The 20,107-nt window shown below is 44.9% G+C and overlaps 1 protein-coding gene across 3 annotated transcripts in view; it reads right to left on the bottom strand.

Annotated features, from left to right (window-relative positions):
* UBA6 (ubiquitin like modifier activating enzyme 6) overlaps positions 1-19,612 on the bottom strand; it is a 65,792-nt gene extending 46,180 nt beyond the window's left edge. Inside the window, exons 1-9 of one of the 3 annotated variants that reach the window (XM_074993892.1) lie at positions 19,485-19,612; positions 18,151-18,369; positions 12,925-12,983; positions 10,441-10,535; positions 8,711-8,739; positions 7,293-7,387; positions 6,570-6,681; positions 5,122-5,202; positions 3,302-3,424 (exon numbers count right to left, since the gene is read on the bottom strand). In XM_074993892.1, coding sequence (XP_074849993.1) covers positions 3,302-3,424; positions 5,122-5,202; positions 6,570-6,681; positions 7,293-7,387; positions 8,711-8,739; positions 10,441-10,535; positions 12,925-12,965 — 576 coding nt within the window. In that variant the 5' untranslated portion in view covers positions 12,966-12,983; positions 18,151-18,369; positions 19,485-19,612. The remainder of the gene's footprint in view (positions 1-3,301; positions 3,425-5,121; positions 5,203-6,569; positions 6,682-7,292; positions 7,388-8,710; positions 8,740-10,440; positions 10,536-12,924; positions 12,984-18,150; positions 18,370-19,484) is intronic. The other 2 variants (XM_074993893.1, XM_074993894.1) reach the window with 2 other exon arrangements.
* Positions 19,613-20,107: the final 495 nt, after the last annotated feature.

Genomic DNA, 20,107 nt, shown 5'->3' with positions numbered 1-20,107 from the left:
AAGCCATGTGTTAAAGCAGGCTGTGAAAGACACCTGCTACACATTTCTTTCTTCTCCTAATAAAAAGTTTTACTCCAGTATTATGTATTCCAAACAGGTCTCATTACCACTCATGTGAATTCATCAAAATATGATTCCCAAACAGATGCTGGAAGAAAAACTCTTAGGATCCCTGGATATAAGTACAAAACTTCACAAATTTTAGACCAGTAAACCCTGGGAACCTGTATATCATGTAAAAACAAAACAAAACAAAAAAACCCTTGGCCTTTGCCCGAGTCTACACCAGACTCCTAATTCGTTATTTCACTTCTGCACTCCGACCAGAACAACTCCTTGAAAAAGCTGGTTTTCATCATCCATATCATTTTTAACACTCAGATGGGAAAGATAATTACCTTTTCTACTTTAAGTAACAATTTCAGTCCAGGAAGATATTAATCCGATGGACAATGTAAAGAGAACTACACATCTATTCCACACTAGATGACAGAGACCTCTGGCCAGGTATGTAGTTTTCCCTTGGCCACGCTCATTATATTCTGTACATATCCCCAAGAAATTTTATGTTGTTTATAGGGGTAGAGCTGCAAGACAGCAGCTAACGCTCAAGTGGTTTATATTACACCAATACGAACCTCGGTTGCACTATGTCACATCTTGGTTCACTATAGTTCAAGCTTGTTGTAAAAACAAACCTGGAAAACAGAACTCCAGCCAGGTCTAGTCTGTAACCAGAGTCTGAGAAGTAACTAAAAATTACCCCATCTGTTTTGAACAACAGGAAAAATGGTAACGTTAACATGACACTGCTACGCCATCATTCTATTTATACATTATATGCCTTTCCCGCCCTTTTGTCTGCCTGGTCTATTTACAGCATAAACTTTCTTAATCTGGGGCTGACTTCTATGACACTCATCCCTCACTGTATGAGCACAATTGGTTCCCAAATTTCTGCTCACAGGCGAAAACTCGTAAGAGCGACAATAAATTCCCATTAAAATACATGCAAAAGTCCCTGATTTGTTCCAAGGGCTTGTAACTTGACATAAACCAGTTGAGTTTAGGTACTTTTCTGATGTATCTGAATAGTTTGGCACCAGAAATAGGATGTAGTGTATGTACGCAGAGCAGCGATTCCCAGCCTATGGGCTGGAACTCAAACATGAGTCACCATTAGATTTGCTAAGCCTCACCAGCTGGGCGGTTCCAAGCTGCAGGTGGCTGTTAAAGAAGCCATTTGCAGTTCTTAACGCTGCTGCCTCAGGCCGATATCTATCACTAGAGATAGCAATTACCTTGTGCTTAGGTGCTGAACTAACCAGCTTTAACAACTGTTACCTGCTGGGAGCAGGAGGGCTTGGGGAGCCCCCCAGCCTAGCAGCTCCAGCGGTGGGGCAGGGAGGGGGGGAATCTTAAGGCTGGGTGTGGTTTAGGGATGGGGGTGGGTCTAAGGCTGGGGGCAGTGTGGAGCTGCTGGGGGAGTGCAGGTCTCCCTTGCTCATATCAGCAGGTGAAGTTCACTCACTCAAGCTGTGTCTACATGGGCGCATATCTTCGAAATAGCCATGTTTTGAAGATTACTAATGAGGCGCTGAATTGAATATTCAGCGCCTCATTAGCATTAGGAGGCTTCCAGCCGCGGCGCTTCAAAAGCGCCGCTTGCGAAAGCCAGTGATCGGGATAAGGGGATTTCGAAAGGTGTGGGGTCCTTTTGAAAAGGACCCCCCGTGTAGCCGCGCAGAGCCGCACACTTTCGAAAGCGCCGCGGCCGGAAGCGTCCTAATGCTAATGAGGCGCTGAATAGTCAATTCAGCGCCTCATTAGTAATCTTCGAAATGGCCATTAGCATGGCTATACCGAAGATTTGTGCCCGTGTAGACACACCCTTAGTGAACATAGGTAGGTATACGTGTCCCTCATTTTAGCGAGTACTCATAAGTACTCTTTAAGTGAGGAATGGATGTATACGCCTGTACAGTTCCTAGGATCAAATGAGACCCCTCCAGATTCTAGATGCCACCACAAGACAGACACCCAACAAAAACAAAGGGTTGTGGAGTCTGTAGGCTGAGCCCTTTGCATTCCAGTACTTCCCCAACAAGCTCCCTGCATGCTACACTCCAATGGCCTTCTGCTTTAGGGTCTGCCTCCAACCTCTGCCCATTCCTTCCCCCATGACAATGGCTCAGTGTACCCTTTCCTGCTGCCCCCACACCAAGATCTTCCATTCCCACTCCCATTCCTCACTTGCACCCCTTTTAGTTCTCTTCTTTCCGCCTAGAAGAAAAGTCATGCACACATGCACTTTAAACCGAATTGGTAAGATGGGTAAAGCTGGTAGGCTGGGGGGCAGGATATCATTATAGTATATTATATCAATAGTGGCTGTCATCAACTGTTTGTGATCCAGACAGGCTTACAGAGGTAGCTGAAACTGCTCAGTCTGCTAACCAGACACTAAGGGCTCCAAGCGTCCCTTACTTCCCCCTTCCAGTTTTCACAAAATCTTAGACAAGTGTTTCCCAATTTTATTTAGCCACGGAACCCTTTTAAACCTGAAAGAAATTTGCAGAGCCCCTAATAACCCCATAACACCTCTCAGCCCCAAACCCACTCCCCCATCCCCAGGCTTAATCCCTATCAGCCCCAAATCCACCCCGATTCTCACGATTAACCTGCTTCAGCCAATGTGCTACAGGCACTTTTGCTGCTCCTCTGCAGCTGCTGAATTCCCTCCCCCAATGCTTCTCCCTCCTCACGCCACCTCATGTTCAGCGTGCCTGCGTGGCTCCAGCAGTGGGGCAGATTCAGCCATGCCTCTCCCCAGCTCTCCTGCTCACTTCCCCCAATTGCAGGACTGGCAGCTCCCTGCCCTGCTGCACTGAAATGATGGAACTAAATTTAATTGGTTTAATGGCCAGATCCCTCCTGCCACCCTACAAGGTGTTAAACCAATTAAATTTAGTTCCATTATTTCAGCTCGGCGGGGCAGGGAGCCACAAGGGGAGTCAGCTGTGGCAGTCCAGAGCTGCAAACAACTCCTTAAGCCACATGGGTCTCTGAAGCCACAGGTTGCCGACCCCCGATCGCAGACCCCTTAATTTCACTCTCTGGAACCCCAGGATTTCCAGAACACCAACTGGGAAACACTGTCTTAGACCATTCCCAAAAATTCCACAACAGCTCAGATAAAGCATCCAAAAGTCGCCATGCTACGGAGAGACAGACAACATCAGGTGAAATGAAGACCACAAAAAACAAGTCAAATCAGAGCAGTAAGATTTCTTCCTCTTACTTGTGTTATATTCGAAATGAAGATTTCCTTTGGTTCCTCTCCTGTAGTGTCCAGCACTTCAAATTCATCCCCAAAGTCACAAAACAAACGGGACCATATTCCATACACGTCTGCACTGATAAACTATAAAATAAGGGAAAACTATGAATATTCTGAGGCTACAACCACACTACCACTGAAGATCAACCCACTCAGGGTCGATCTTCTGTGAGTTCATTCCAAGCTCTCAGGGGTCAAAGTCAAACCCTGAACTCCTTGTGAGAGGTGAAAAATAAAGCAAGTCAACAGGAGAAAGGCTCCCATCGACGTTCTGCCATATAGATATGAAAGTCAAACGCAGATACACAGTTGGCATAGCTAAAATTGATTTATCTACAGCTGACTTCTATGTCTAGCGTAGACGTGGCCTGCATTGTGCACGAAACAGAAGTGCTCATCACTTAAAAATACCATCAAATATTGTTAATTTACACATAAATTCCACCCTGTGTATTGCACTAAACCCAACAGAGAATGTGCCAAAAGAGAGAATTTGGCCCTCCATCAATCTCAGCTAGCACCAGAGATGGCACCAGCACACAGCAAAACAGATGTTCTCCATCTCTTGTACTCAGTCTTCACACGTTTGTTCAGAATCAGATTGACCATTTCACTCTACAGGAGGGTTGGGGGACCTCTGGCCCATGGGCTGGATCAAGGTAAGCTGCTGGCCTCACCTAGCCGCTGGGCTCTGCTTGGAGGTGGTGGAAGTGTTTCTGCAAGCTGCCGTCCCCCCTTCTGCGCTCCCGACAAGGTGACTGGCTGACAGGGAAACTCTGTTCCTGTGCTGATTTGCAGGCTTCATCCCCACTGCTCCCATTGGCCAGGCATCACAGCCAATAGGAGTAGTAAGAGGGCAGTATCTGCAAGTGTAGGGCAACATGGAGCCACCTGGGGCCCCGGCAAGAGCTGCACCAGCTAGGCCTCCCAAACCCCTGCCTCATCCCACACCCTGCTCCCAGAACCCTTCCCCTGCCCAGACCCCACACTCCCACCTCCAGATCCCTTCCACACTCCCCCTCCTGCCCAGACCCTGCATCACCACCTTCAGCCTGTTCCTGCATCCTATGTTCTGCCCACACCCTGCATCCCCCACACCCAGCCCACTCCCCAGCAGCCCCTGCCACACATTGGCCTTACCCCCAGAGACCCCAAGGGCCCCATAAATCTACCAGCTCTGGACCCCAAGAAGGATTGTTTCAGCAACGGAGGGAAGCCCTGAGCCATGGCACGCCCCAACCCACAGGGCTGGAGTGTGAGGGGAACACTGACACCCCGAGTTCCATCAGCGAGGCGAGAGTCTTTTTTTCTTTTTCCCTGTTGATCAGTTGCGGGGCATGTCCAAGAGATTGTTTTGGGGTTTTTTGCTTCTCACTTGTGTGGGGCCCCAACTGATTTTTCTGCAAGTCTGTGCTTCCCCTTCAATCCAAAAAAGGTTCCCCAACCCAATCTAAAGCTGTGAAAATGCTGAACTCCTTTTATTAGCAGCTGTTTCCATTACACTGGGAAGAGTCCCCAGAAAGAGATAATATAGCACAGGTTCTTCTACCTCAGACTTGGACATTTAACCAAAAATCCAGGAGCAGGACAGGGAACTGTCATAAAAAGTTACATCTCCAGAGTTTCCACAATATACCAGCAAAAGGAGCTTTGTGGTGGGCAATTTGCTATAGAGGCAGCATTCTCCTTCTCTCATTTCTGTGTAAAGAGGAAGATGAAGGAAAAATCCTTCACACACAGGAGATGGTCAAACACAACAAGCCCGCCACTGTTTGGCTTACCTTAATAGGGGGGTGCTGAGCATGACAAAAATCATTTATCTTCTTCTGCAGCGACAGTCTCGTTTCAGTTAATACGACACACTGTTGAGAAATAGGTACAAGAAATGACGTCTAGGTACTCCTGAAAGCCAGTAACATAAAATATCAGACAGGGTAGCCGAGTTAGTCTGTATCTTCAGAATCAACAAGTCCTGTGGCACCTTATAGACGAACAGATGTTTTGGAGCATAAGCTTTTGTGGGCAAAGACCCGTTTTGTCAGATACGTGGGCGGCGGGGTGGTCCAGAGGAAGGTTTAAATCTATAGGCTTATGAAAAGGAGGGAGTGCCAGTGAAGAGGAGGGCCAGAGTTCACAAGGTCAGTTCAATCACGGAGGAAGTGAACTGACTATGTCACTTCTTGAGTGGGACTCACTCCTTTTCATAAGCCCATATATTTAAACCGTCCTCTGGAAACCCCAGTCATGCATCTGATGAAGCGGGTATTTGCCCACAAAAGTTTATGCTTCAAAATATCTGGTCGTCTGTAAGGTGCCACAGGACTTCTCGTTGTTTTGAAGTAACATAAAAGATACACCCTTACTCCAAGGTGCATAACAAAGCCTCTGTCGTGCAGGTTTCAACATCATCATCAACCATGGGCTCAGCGTCCATTGGTGTTTAATGCTTCCCTCACTATTTCCGTCTATTTCTACTCTAACAACAGTCTTAGCACACAGTCTCATGACAAAGCAACTTCAAAGGTTGCGCCTACAAGTAGCGTGGTTTGGGGCCTAACTGGGACTATTTTAATGTTAGTATTAGTCATAAGGCAAAGCTGTTATAAATAAAACTATAATACAAACATTTAAGATTCAAGTCATAAAGTTAGAAAATGCAAATAATAGTGACAATATTTTTAAAGAAAATAGGCACAACCTCTTATGATCTAATGTAAAGTACTTGTACACACATCAAGTGCATACGCCCAAGCTGCAAACTCACAACAACATAAAAACACACACTTTTAAAAATTTAGGATTTTGTGCCATGGCATAAATGTAGCATTTTCCATTCCTAGTTTTCAGGTTAAATACGTAGCTCAATAATATCACAGCTTGTCATAAAGTGCATACAATATAATACAAGTTTTGCAATCCAGCAAGGTCAGCTCTACAGTAGGAAGTGCTCTCATCTCTTAAAGACACTATCCAGGAGCTTTGCCTTTCACAATTTAAAAGTATTTACTGACAGCTTTAAGTTCAATGTTAGGAATACGTTCTTTCAATCTTGCAAAATTCTTAACATTTTTACCAGTCTGGGCACAATACCTATTTATCTTCTTTTCGACATGATGAAAAAAGGGAGTTGGTTGGGGTTTTTTTCCCCCCACTTCAAATAAAAAGGAGAAACTACTCACTGTGGTCAGGTAGAATGTTGCACAGCCTGCTTTAAATAAATGCTACATACCTGATACTGTTTGAGAAAGGAGATGTCTGTAGTTTCATCAAGCGGTGCAGCTGATGATAAAACATGGACGTATGGGTTGAGCTCTGCGATGTGTGGAAGTGTGGCCTCAGCTCTGAAACAACAGCTTTCTAGTTTTCATCCATTTACAAACTATAATGAGAACATGTCTAATTCCACAAGTTCAATGCCATCCCTCCAATCCATTTCCAGAACTCTTATTTCTTAACAGCTCTCTCTTATGATAAAAGAAAAATAGTGACATTACTTATCATGCTTCCTCACATTTAAATTATCTACCATATGTGCTCTGATAACTTTGGATCCATCAACCAGATAGCAAGAGGTAGAGTCTGACCACTTGTGTTTTTTAATGTTGGCTTTGGAAGAGTGAAATACTAAAAATAAGGTGTTTTATTCGCTTTTTTCAGACAGTTTTGGACTGATGGAAAAGATATGCATTTCTTCTTTCATTGTATACAAGCAAACAATCAAATCTTATGTGCTGCTAGCTATGGGAAGTGAGATGAGCAGCACAAACAAAATTCAATCCCACTTTAAAAGGCTCTCCCCCTTCATATCTAGGCACTGAGCTCAAAAGGCCATGATGCCAATAAAACTAGTTACAACAATTAGAATATATCACAGCCAATGGAACACTTAACATTATTGGAATGCACAAGTGACAGACAGATAGCTCAGACACATCTAAATAACAGTACTGACCTGTTCCTTAGATTTATAACATCATCTTCACAGATGAAAAAGTTGGTTCCCAAATCCCATGTCTTGCACTGCTTGGTGTCATGAACTGTAAGAGCCTTTAAAGGAGTTCAAGAGGGGTGTGTTAAAACAGTTTATTGTTTTTAATTAAAGCATACATCTAGCACTAGTTAACTGAAAGAAATGCACTTGGCCGTGACACAGTTCAGTCTAGGTAGTATGTTCAATACCGAGATTCTGATGGACTAATACTGCAAAAAAATTAAGTGAGCTAAACAGAAGTGCTACATGTACTGCTTTAATTAAAAGCAATATACCCCCACACCTTTTTCAATTGCTACTCAATAAATAATTCAATCAGAAAATGTCTGCATTTTGCTTAGCATGTAACATGATGTGGAACTTGATTTTTCACAGTCACTTGTTGTAAGTGGTAAAATATATGTAAAAGCAGTCATTGCAATAATTTTTTTGCCTAAAATGGAAGATTCCCTATTCCACTCATATGAAATTGTTATTGATGCAAGACCTAGAATGCCTAAGCATATATTAACCTGGCTGCACAAGAATAATTTTTGTTGCATTGCAATTATAGCTGCAATCATTGGAGAAGAGCTGGAGAAAAGCCCTTAAAAATCTATCCTCCTGTTACACCTGACAGCAAGAATGAAGAGTAAGGGGGCTTTAATCCACATTAGAAATATTTTACAGTTCAAAGCATGAAGTGTACTGACACTGGCTGTGTCTACACCACTGCCCCTTTTTGGAAGGGGCATGTAAATGACACAAATAGAAACCGGTTAATGAGGTGCTGATATGAATATTCAGCACCTCATGAGCATAATGGCAGCCAGCCATGCTTTGAAAGCGCTGGCTGTATAGATACGGGTGCTTCGAAACAAACCCCAGACTTGGAAATTCCCTTATTCCCAATTTGTTCATCATTAACCAGTTCCAATCCGTGTCACTCACATGCGCTTTCTGAAAGGGAGGGGTAGTGCAAACACAGCCACTGTATAGCTCAGAACAGAAAAAACGTCTAAATTTCGACATACTGTTTACTTTACAAAAGGACCTCGATCTTGCCAAGACATAGGATACCCAACCGACAGATGAGTAATCTTTATTAAATGGTGTATTTCAGAGTTGTTTCTCAAAGGGTCCCATCTATGAGAAACAGACTAAGGAAAGAATCAGACTATACTTTTGAAACAACTTTAGCCTGTGTTAATCAGCTCTCTCATCTGCTTTTAAACCCTTTTACTCCAGGTGGAGCATATCTTATCAGCACTTCACCATAAAACTATAGATTCCTCAATCATCTGTTCTATGAACAAGATTTCCAGTCACTGCAAAAATGAAAATTGTATTTAACTAATAGAAAGCACCAATTCCTCTCACAAGAAGACTGATTTACATACCTTTATTCCAGCTAGAACTATGTTCTTAGCTGAAAGACAAAGACAAAATAAAATAAACGTATTTACAGACCTGAATGTAAAGCTCAAAGTGAATTAAAAGTTACTGGTTGGCAATGATACTGCTCATTCCTCCTAATTACACAGAAAACTCACACACTGCAGAAGTCATTTATAAATAATTTTAAAATTAGTCATTCAGCTTCTTAGTGGAAATCTTCAAGAAGCATGAAGAAATTTTCTCTCTCTCACTTGTGAACTGCTTCTGCTTTCCGACAGCACTCCATCTGACGAGATTATTACCAAAATGCCAGTCGCAGAAAGGGCTATCCTCACCATTCCAAAAGATACACACTCAATTGTGGAGTCACATAAAACTCCGAATGAAGTCAACACAAGTGACTATCTCCCAGATGAAGCTGTCAGGTCCCAGAAACACTTTGCTGACAAGTCTCTTCCCATCCAAAGCAGAGGTACCAGTTAAGTGATCCTCTACACCCGGGGAATTCTCAGGTGGCCTGTTAGGGCCAAATTCTAACAACTAGGCACCACCAACTGAGTGAGAATAGTGGTTGTAGCGTCAGGTGATTTAATTGCATACACCCACAAATTAGAGTCATTGTAATCTAATCTAGTCTACTGCATAAAACAGCGTTTTTCCAACCCTTTTCCTGGCAACCCAGTTGAAGAAAATTATTGAAGCCCACAGCCTGATGGAACTGGGGGTCAGGCGGCTGTGCTACAGGAGAGGGTTGTGGGTTTGGTGGGGGGGGGCCTCTGGGATGGTGAAGGGGCTTGGAGCATGGGATTACCCCCAGCAGCTCCCAGTCAGCAGTGCAGCAGGGATGAAGAGGCAGGTTTCCCTGCTGTCCTGGCACTGAGAACAGCACTGCTCCTAGAAGTGGCTAGCAGCAGGTCCAGCTCCTAGGTAGAAGTGTGTGAGTATCTCTTCATGGCTCTTACCCACAGGCACTACCCCCATCGGCCCCCATTAACCAGTTCCCATCCAATGGGAGTGCGGAGCTGGTGCTCAGCTCTTAGACAGTGCTTAGAGCCCTGTGCCCCCACCGCCTAGAAGCCAGACCAGCTGCTACTGAGGTGCAATGTGGCGTCAGAAGAGTTAGGGACTAGACATGATTTTCAAAGCTTGGGTCACATCTTTAGTAAACCGCCAGGGTCTCTGAGTGCTGAGAAGGTGCCTTACCTTCTGCAACACAATACTAGGACATGACCGCGGTTCCCTGTAAACTGTGTGCTTGTCTCGCCAGTCAGGAGAGAGTCCAATGCCACCCAGCTGAACAGCAGAGTGCCCTCAGCTAAGTTTGTGTTTCTTCTGGTGGAACACATGCACATAAGCTGTGGTACACACAAAATTTATTCCACACAAATAATTCTGCACATGGACGGAAAAGATTAGAGGGAAAATTGGTTTCAACCGCAAGCTTGAAAACCACTGACATATGACATGCCAAAGAATTTCATCCAATAATTTCTGTATCAGTTTAATAGTATAAACAACAGTAAAAATGTATTTTAAAATGCTTTACAACAGGTAGGTACAAAATTATCTACACTTCTATACTCCGTATTGTGGTTCTGCTTCATGTACCTGTGTTGTACATTTATTCACTCAATGTACACTAAATCAACCATTTTTTAAAATATATCTTCAATCATTTACATTTACCCACCAGACAGATATTTATTTAAGAATACGTTCTACCTGAACTTACCGATCTCCACACCAAGTCCACCCATACCACTTAGGAACACATGGGACTGAGCCATCTTCTGCATTGCTGTGTCTCCAAGAACGTACCTCTGCCGACTACAAGCAAGAGACAAAAAATAAGTAAACACACAAACAGAATTCCCTCGAAAATAAGGACACTTTATTTCAAGACTCTGAGGCCTGCCAGGCTGCAGGCTTTGATACAAGGTCACAGGGAGCGAGAGGTAGGAGAGAGGAGTGAAGGAGGGCAGGACAAGGATGCAGTCAGAGGGTTCCTGGGCCAGCACTCAGAGTAGGGGCAGGCCTGGGTCCCCCCGCTTGTACCACATCTAGCCACCAGGGACAGTGGCCTGAACAGACTGTGGATTACCCCTGAGGAAAGGGACTAGACTCTGGGGCTGCAGATGGCCACAGTGGCAGGCGAGACTGAGGAATACAGATACCCCTGAAAGCGGGTGAGAGACGGAGAAGTGGGAAGAGGATGCTGAGGTCCTGGGAGCAGCACGCACACAGAACCAGAGGGTGGAGAGAGCGCAGAGCAACGAAGGGTCACACATCTGCCAGAAGAGGGCAAACATGCACCAGTACCCTCATGTCTTGTTACTGGTACACCATTGCAAGTTGCTTACAGGTTACAAAATGTAAATGAAAGTCTTAAGGTCCAATTCTACTATCTGAGGACAAAATTTGAATCTTAGTACTTCTTTCACATATCACGAAAAGAATAATAAGATATAAAAACAAAATGTTAAAATAGACCAATTGTTTACATATATTTGCCATGATTTTGAAACATGAAATAGAAGGACTTTAAATTCCACACTACATATGATGGAGCTGCACCAACCCTTCCAACATAAAATTTAAATAAATAGTTTGCTTTGTCTCTCTTTCTGTAATAGAAATATGGAAGTCTTATTTTCAAGGACGAAAAAGAAAGGTCTTGCTGAGGCTTTTGGGGACAGCAAAATTGAAGAAGTCCACCAACCAGCCAAGGAACCCCTTCCCTTAGGGCACCATCCTCTTAAGATGTCTCAGTTTTGGATGAGAAGATCACAGGCTCCCCCAAGGATTATGCATGCACTAAACCCCCAACCTGTTCCAAAGGAAGAAGGAAAAAATTGGCCATTACCTATAGCCCCCAGCTAAAATCTCTCCAGCATGTCAACAAGGATCCACGCCCTATCCTTTATGGCATTTCCTTCTCTCTCACAGATCTTGGAGGCAGGCCAGTCCTCATTTACAGACAGCCCCACAAATTGAAACTCACTCATCACCAACTACTCGCCACTCTGCAGAAACACTAACCTAGGAACTAATCCCTGCAACAAACCCTACGGCCAACTCTGTCCAAATATATACCCTAGTGCTACCATCATATGACCTAACTACATCAGCCACACCATCAAGGGCTTGTTCACCTGCACTTCTACCAATGTGATTTATTCTGTCACGTGCCAGCAACGCCTCTTTGCCCCATACGCTGACTAAACCAGACTGCCTCGACACAAAAGAATAAACGGACACTAATGAGACTTCACAAATAACACCATTCAAAAACAGTAGGTGTGCACACCCTGGATACTCAGTAACAGACTTGAAAGTTGCCATACTTAAGCAAATAAACTTCAAAAACAAACTGCAGCATGAAACTGGAAAGCTGGAATTTATATGCACACCTGACACAATCAAACCGGGTCTGAAGAGAGACTTGGAATGGCTAGCTCATTACAGAAAGTAGTTTTTCTCTTTTGGTATTCTCACCTTCTCATCAACTGTTGGGAGTGGGCCACATCCACCCTGACTGAATTGATGTAATTAACCCTGGACCTACACACAGCAACATGAGACTCCCATCTCTGTGTCCATGCAAATATCTGTGTCAAACTGAAATTGCCACTTCATGGATCTGATGAGTATGCTCCAGTCCACAAATGCTGATACCCAAATAAAACTGTTAGTCTTTAAGGTGCCACAGGACTCCTCATTGTTTTTGCTGAAGCAGACTAACACAGCTGCCCCTCTGAAATTTGTCATCATAAGGGGTATAATTATGCATGGCTGGCCACATAATAATTTGATAATTATTAAATACTTTTCATTACTATAGTTCAGGTAAACTGGCACTTATTCTTCAGCATCAGATCAGTTCTTTAGGTTGATAAATACATTACATGTAAAGTACCAGCAAAACTGATCAAGCATACAAAAATATTCCACCATTCAGCAAGGCCAGCAGCAAACCACAGTTGGGAAAGACTGTATTAAATAGCAAGTGGAGTCACTGTATTACTTCCGTGTTCTGCAATTTAAAATGTTTTATTCCTTTAAACTGCAGGGGACACAGAAACACATTTTCATTCTGGCTGATAGGCAGCAAATATATACTTTAAAATCCTGTTATAAATACTATAGCAACGCGCATCTGTGTGCAGTAATATCAAGAATATACCTTGCAGTGATTTATCAGGTATAACATTCTCACCTGTACAAAGCATCATCGATCTCCATAGAATCAGTTGCCATGATGTGATGTAATTTGTGCTAGGAAAAGAATACAGGATAACAAAATGAATAGAGCATGCTTACAAAGGAAGTAAGTTTACAAATATCTACTGTTGTTTTCTTAGGCACATCAGAATCAAATTAGATACAGATTAAATACAAAAAACCCACGGATTCGAAGGCCAAATTCCAGCTTAAAAAAAAAACCTATAAACAGATGCAATGTTATATATCTAAAAGCTGAAATACACAAGAGTCAAGAAACCAAAAGTTAACGACCCCAATGCCATTTTAAGTCTGTCCTTTTATAATAAAGTGACAATCCCTGCTTGAAGTGCAAAACTCAACTCTAATTATGGAGCTGAAACCTGACATCTCTGTAATACAGAATTAAATGTTAACTCAGAGCAATGTTCCAAGTTGTGGCATAACTTTGAATCTCTTTATTTTGTAGATGCAAAATTCCACTATGTATTAATAGCTTTACATTTTGTTATTAAAAAGATCTTGTGGATTTGAAGGCTTAGCAAGAATAACTGGGAGGAAACATTTGTACCATCATCTATGCTGGTGGGAAATAGATAATGATACCACTTAATGAAAGACAATGCATAGTAAAACCTTTGCGCGCGTGCGTGCACACACACACAGTGTAAAAGCTTTCATATCCAGCATTCTACCATCCACAACTCTCAGATAACTGGCATTTTAACCATAAGTAAATTTTAGTTATGTTTTCCATAAGTACAGTATAGTGAAAGTAAATACAAATAAATACAGTAAATACAGAATAAGTTTACAGTATATACTACTACTGTTGCTGGTAAATAAAGTATTCTGCATAAAATGTTGTTGATTTCTTAATATCTAAACTTGGGCTGAATTTTTTTTCTTTTAGTATTATGCATTGTTAGGTACACCTCTCTATGATCCAGAATATCTGAATATTCAGCAACCTCCCGGTCCGAGGGCTGCCAGATATGAAAGAGTTTACTCCACTAGGATATGTAATGAATGGAACAGGATATACTGAAAATCGAATGCCTTTCTATAAACTCAAGTTTATAACAGGGCTTTTTTTTAAAACACACCACCACATTTAACCACAAGATAGCATTCAAAAAGGATCAGCCATTTTTATGAATAAAAATGTAGTTTTATTAGACAGAACAACAATGCAGTGGATTTAGAGTGTAAGTTCACCATTAAGCGACAAAGTTAAAAAGAAACTTCCTCTCTGGGCAAGCTATTCCACACACACCCAGTCTGGAAATCACTGTATGTTCCTACCTAAAATCTAGTAGTGGCTCCTAAAAGAGATTCATTAGTAAATTCCTAACATCCTAATCACCATCCTGCCTTCAAAGGATGGTGGTAGTGTAGAGAAGCCCCATATGTTTATAGTGGAAAATGAGCTACCAACTTGCCAAGCCTGTGCTTCCTCAGTTTGCACATACAGGGACCTTGCCATGCAACTTTATACATGAGCCAACAGGTATGAGCCTTTAAGGGCAAAAATATCACATATTTCCACGTTCTCCTCCTTTACAGAAGCCGCCCCTGCTTGTACGGTAGTGGCATGCTATGTCTGGTGACCAGTTCACCTCCCTGCCTCTCACCATTCAGCTGAGAATGTACTACCATCTGCAAATTTGTAGTCTTGGGCGAACAGTAAGGAAGTACAGTTGAATTAAACATGAGAACCTTCTCCATACATATCTAGACTTGGAAGTATTAGACTTTTACCAGTAAATGTTGGTAAACATCGATTTAACTGTATACACACAAATGGGCCAAAACACATTTCCAACTGTAATAAAACTTACGGATGCACAAAAAAAAGAAAATGTTACTTTGAGAACCTATTAGATGTTTGATTTAAGAATATTAACTTTCCATATTTTGGCACGTGATGCTGATGGTGCATTTTAGCAATTTAAAGCTTTGATTTTTTTGAATCGCAACATTTATTACTAAAGTAATTATAGTCAGACCCTGAATAATTTTCTGCATCTATGAAAACTTCAATCAATAAATATAAAGCTTCAACCCATCATTTTGTTTAAAAGTGAAAAAATAAATTAATAATCAAAGATGTTTGAAAATAAACATTGATACTGGCCATGAAAATTATCAAAAGATAAAAATGAATTCTGCCAAGCTTGTGTGTACCACACACAAATCACTTGCACATTATTTCTTTAGTGTATATATAATTTCCAGCATATACAACTCTTATTCAACAAGAAACTTAATGATAATGTTCTTCTTAAACTAGCTTTCCAACAAACCCAGAAATATTTTCCTATAAGTAAATCCTCTCGTCATCTGAGTGATTTTCAAAGGACAACTAAGCTTACTGGGCAGTTGGATTAAAATTCTCTCTGTAAGCCACCCAAAGATGTGCACATTTGGTGTTTTGTTTGGGTTGTGATTTTTTTTTAATGTAAAGTAAGATGTCAGCATTAACAATGTGAGCTTTTTGTTTGCAATGCCATTCCCTAGCCACAATTTTAAGCAAAGTTTTAAAAAACAAAACAAACAGATATTTCTGCAAAACTACATGGGGGAAATGAGTTTGTCTGCTGAAAACCCTCGCCCAGAAGGGTTGGGATTCTTCTTACTTTCAGGACATATGTGGAAGAGGAGAAACAGGGCGTTGGTGATAAATCTATAGTAGAAAATTGTGAGGAGAAAGAGGGTTAAACAATAATTTACCAGTCCAAGCTTGGCTTAGTAGTGAAGTAGCCTTTGTTAAGCAACTATTCAAAGCTATTTGAAAAAAATTAAGATGCTGATTCCCAGGGGCTACAATGGAAAAATCCACCACCATCATAATTAGTGGTAACAAATTCCTTTGTCAACAGTCTTATCAGAGAAACTAAGGACTGAGCAGACACAGAAACTGAAATACCTTCTAATCCCTTCAGGCCAAAAACAAGACAAATTTATTGGTCAAGGGAGGTGAATTTGCACTACCATTACCCATGCTGAACTGCTCCATCTAAATATATCCAGGGCACTCAGAAGAGCGCTGAGAACCTTAACAACCATTAATGAATTTTATCCTCACAGGTCTCTTGTGGGATAATATTCCATTACCTTGTTTTGCAGATGGCAATTTGAGACAAGCTAGATTAAGGGACTTACTCCAAGCCACAGCGGAATTTAAGCAGAAAAAAAAAAATGGACCTTGGTTCTGGGGAGACCTATCTGGAGACAAAACACTATTCTTCCTCTGTACGGATAAGGAGCCACAGGGTTGTCAGACAGACTATTTCACCATCATGCATTAATATTTAAAAGAGGATGGCATAAAAATAGCAATGTCTTCGGAACTGGGTGCACCGCCTATCATGCTCCAAGCAAACTCACCGCTAATTCTTAAGCAGTACTGATGAGTTTTTATGAGCAGCTCAGCTCTTGACTTTTACACTCCTGAAATCTGTGCGAGCCACAGCTCTAGAGGCCTGAATCACCTAGTCCACTGGGCACTTATTACGTATTCAAAACTAGAAATGCACATGGCACTTCCCACAAATGCTCTGCCTCTGAAATGCTTTCCCCTCACATTGCATCAGTGGGCCTTTTCTACACTGTGACTATCTCCCTTTGTCACTAAAGCACAAGAGAACAACACCCCTGCTAAAAGCAGACGCAACACCACACACTGACTTCTAGGTTTATCATCACCATATCATTTAGATCTGAGGTTTTCAAACTTCAGGTAACAAGCCAGGACCAGGTTCCCAAATGTAAGGCACTGGGCCACCTTGCTCAGCACCTAGGCACCCAGGAAGCCAGGTAAAGCTGGGTCATGGCCTGTGTTTTGAACACCACCACTAGTCCCTAACTGTTCTGACACCGCGTTGTGGCCCACAAGTGGCCAGCAGCAGATCCACCACCTAAGCAGAAGCGTGGAAGTGGCTCTCACCCACAGGCACCGCAACCCCAGCTCCCATTGGCCAGGAATTGGTCAATAGCAATGTAGAGCCAAGATGCCTGGGAGCATCTGGTGCCCCATGGCCCCACTTCCTACGAGCTGGACATGCTGCTGGTCGATTCCAGGGTGCAGTACCGTCAGCAGTGCCAGGTCAGGTCGGAAGCCTGCCTCTGCAACCCCACTGCACCACTTACTGGCTACGTCCACACGTGCCCCAAACTTCGAAATGGCCATGCAAATGGCCATTTCGGAGTTTACTAATGAAGCGCTGAAATGCATATTCAGCGCTTCATTAGCATGCGGGCGGCCGCGGTGCTTCGAAATTGACGCACCTTGCCGCCGTGCGGCGCGTCCAGACGGGGCTCCTTCGAAGTAGGCAGCATCCTTTCGAAAAGGAGCCCCGTCTGGACGCACCGCGTGGCGGCAAGGCGCGTCAATTTCGAAGCGCCGCGGCCGCCCGCATGCTAATGAAGCGCTGAATATGCATTTCAGCGCTTAATTAGTAAACTTCAAAATGGCCATTTCGAAGTTTGGGGCACGTGTAGACACGGCCATTGAGAGCTACTGCAGGTAACCCCATGCCCCAATCTGATGCCCACCTCAGAAAAATCTGTAGCTGTCTTCTGCACTCCAAAACCTTCATCCCAGAGCTCTGACCAACCACACACACACACACCTCAGCTCCCTGTCCCAACCCAAAGACCTTGCGCTGCTCTTTCCCAGCTCCGTTTAGTCATAGGCATCAACTTTCTTCAACCGGGACGCAAGAAACAGTTTGAAAACCCACTGATCTACACTAGACCTACTAGAGGAATGCCTGGCCTGATAAATACACTTGCAGCTAGTCTACACTAGTGCTAACATCACCGCTATGCGCCAACAGTGACACCTTTTCACAAAAAACTACAGTCAAGATGCAGACCATTTGCATTAGCCCATTCTAGCTCACATTTAGGACAGGAAGGTAATTCAGTGTCTATATCTAACAATGTGACTATTTTGTTGAGAACATGGATGCCAGTGAGCCCCAGTTACAAGATTTTTGCTGTCCTGCACCACTGAAATGCGTGCCCCCTCACAAGCTCACACCGCACCACACCACTGTTTTAAAGACTTCTGCAAGGATTCACTCTAACTTCAAGGCTGAGACAATTATGCTGCCACAAGCAATGCAAATGTGTGCTACAAATTAAACTGAAATTTTAATCATTTGGTAGAAAAAAATGATACGTAAGGTACATGGTATGATAATGTGGCACTTACTCAAAGGAAAGAGCACACCAATACTCTGCTATTTGGTTAGTTCCGCTGACCTCCCAGTATAGCTGTATCTATTTCAGCCACTTCTGGATGCTGGTAAGAGTTTGGAAAGGCTTCAGTGCAGCAAGAAATTGAAGGTGAGGAAGGATGAAAGGAAACGTGATTTGTTTGACTATGAAACCCCTCAGAGATGATCAATGACTGTAAAGATACTGAGCACACCTGCAAGGACAGTAAAACACACGGTAAGAGTTCTGTTACTATGGATGGAGTCAGATTTACACGCACGGGTGTTGGGTTTAGGGAGGAGGGAAAGACGGGTAGCCAAAAGTGAGAAAGGACTACAACTGTTGTGAGATTTTATTTTGAAAATAAATGACCCCACGTGTCCAACATGGAAAAATGAGACCTAAGAAGTGCCTCTTACAACCATTTCCCTCCATGTATCTCCCATACACACATTCCTGTAACTTCATCCTCCTGCCTCTCGGCTTGCACCTCCACTACTCTCTGCCCACCAGAGAGCACCTCACACACCAACCCCAACACTCAGACCCCCAACACCCCCGCACACTCTAGTCACAAATCCCCCTGACACACCCATCTCACACACTCCAGAACCTCCAGCTTGCACCTGGCACCCCACTCCTGAGCCCAGCAGGGACTGGTGCCCAGTATGTCGGCCTAGTGGTGCAAATACACCTCTCAGAACTCCACCCTCCTGCACACCCCCATTCCAGCTACTGCCCCACCCCCTGCACATCCCCCCCCTCTACCTACTACCCGACCCCTGCGCACACCCCACCCCTGACCCACAGGCCCTCCCTGCACACCCTCATTCCACCTACTGCCCTCCACCAGCTCCCCTGCACACCCCATTCCAGCTACTACCCCCCCTCCCCTGCACACCCCATTCCAGCTACTACCCCCCACACCCCATTCCAGCTACTACCCCCCCTTCCCTGCACACCCTCATTACACCTACTGCCCTCCACCAGCTCCCCTGCACACCCCATTCCAGCTACTACCCCCACACCCCATTCCAGCTACTACCCCCCCTCCCCTGCACACCCCATTCCAGCTACTGCCCCCCACACCCCATTCCAGCTACTGCCCCACCCCCTGCACACCCCCCACTCTACCTACTACCCGACCCCTGCACACCCCCCACTCTACCTACTACCCGACCCCTGCGCAACCCCCACGCCACCGACCCCCCCATACTCCCCACTCCCCCCCAGCGCGGCCAGGACACGGAAGCGGGGTCTCGCCTCGCCCGCGCGGCCGGATGCACCCACGTCCCGCCCCGCCCCGCCCCGTCCCGTCCCGGCTCTCACCGCGCGGCGGGCTCGGTGCCGGTTGCGAGGCCTGGGCGCCGCCAACGGGGGGAAGCAGAGCCGAGCCGAGCCGGGCCGGGCCTGAGCCGCAGCCGCAGCCAGCGCTTCCCCGCCTGCGCGAGACAGGGGCCGGGCCGCTGCCGCCGCCAATCCCCGCAGCCGCGGCCGGCCGCCGCCCCGCCCCCTCGGCCAGGCCCGGCCGGAGCCCTCCGTGTGCTGCTGCCCGCGGGCCTCGCGCGCAGCCCCAGGCCCTTGCACAGCCTGGACCCAGCGCAGCCCCTGCATGGGCCCTGTAGAGCCCCAGCCCCGCACCCAGCCAAGCCCCAGGCCCTTGCAGAGCCTGGACCCAGCGCAGCCCCTGCATGGGCCCTGTAGAGCCCCAGCCCCGCACCCAGCCAAGCCCCAGGCCCTTGCAGAGCCTGGACCCAGCGCAGCCCCTGCATGGGCCATGTAGAGCCCCAGCCCCGCACCCAGCCAAGCCCCAGGCCCCTGCACAGCCCTGCACCTGGCCCAGCCCTGCATCCAGTCCAGCCCCTGCCCAGACCATGTAGAGCCCCAGCCCTGCACCCAGCCCAGCCCCTACAGAGCCCCAGCACCACACCATGGTCCCTGCCCCCAACAGA

Source organism: Carettochelys insculpta, chromosome 4 (genome assembly GCF_033958435.1).
Source record: "Carettochelys insculpta isolate YL-2023 chromosome 4, ASM3395843v1, whole genome shotgun sequence".
Taxonomy (NCBI): Eukaryota; Metazoa; Chordata; order Testudines; family Carettochelyidae; genus Carettochelys; species Carettochelys insculpta.
The sequence above is the reverse complement of the archived record's forward strand: the minus strand, read 5'-3'. Positions and strand labels throughout refer to the sequence as shown.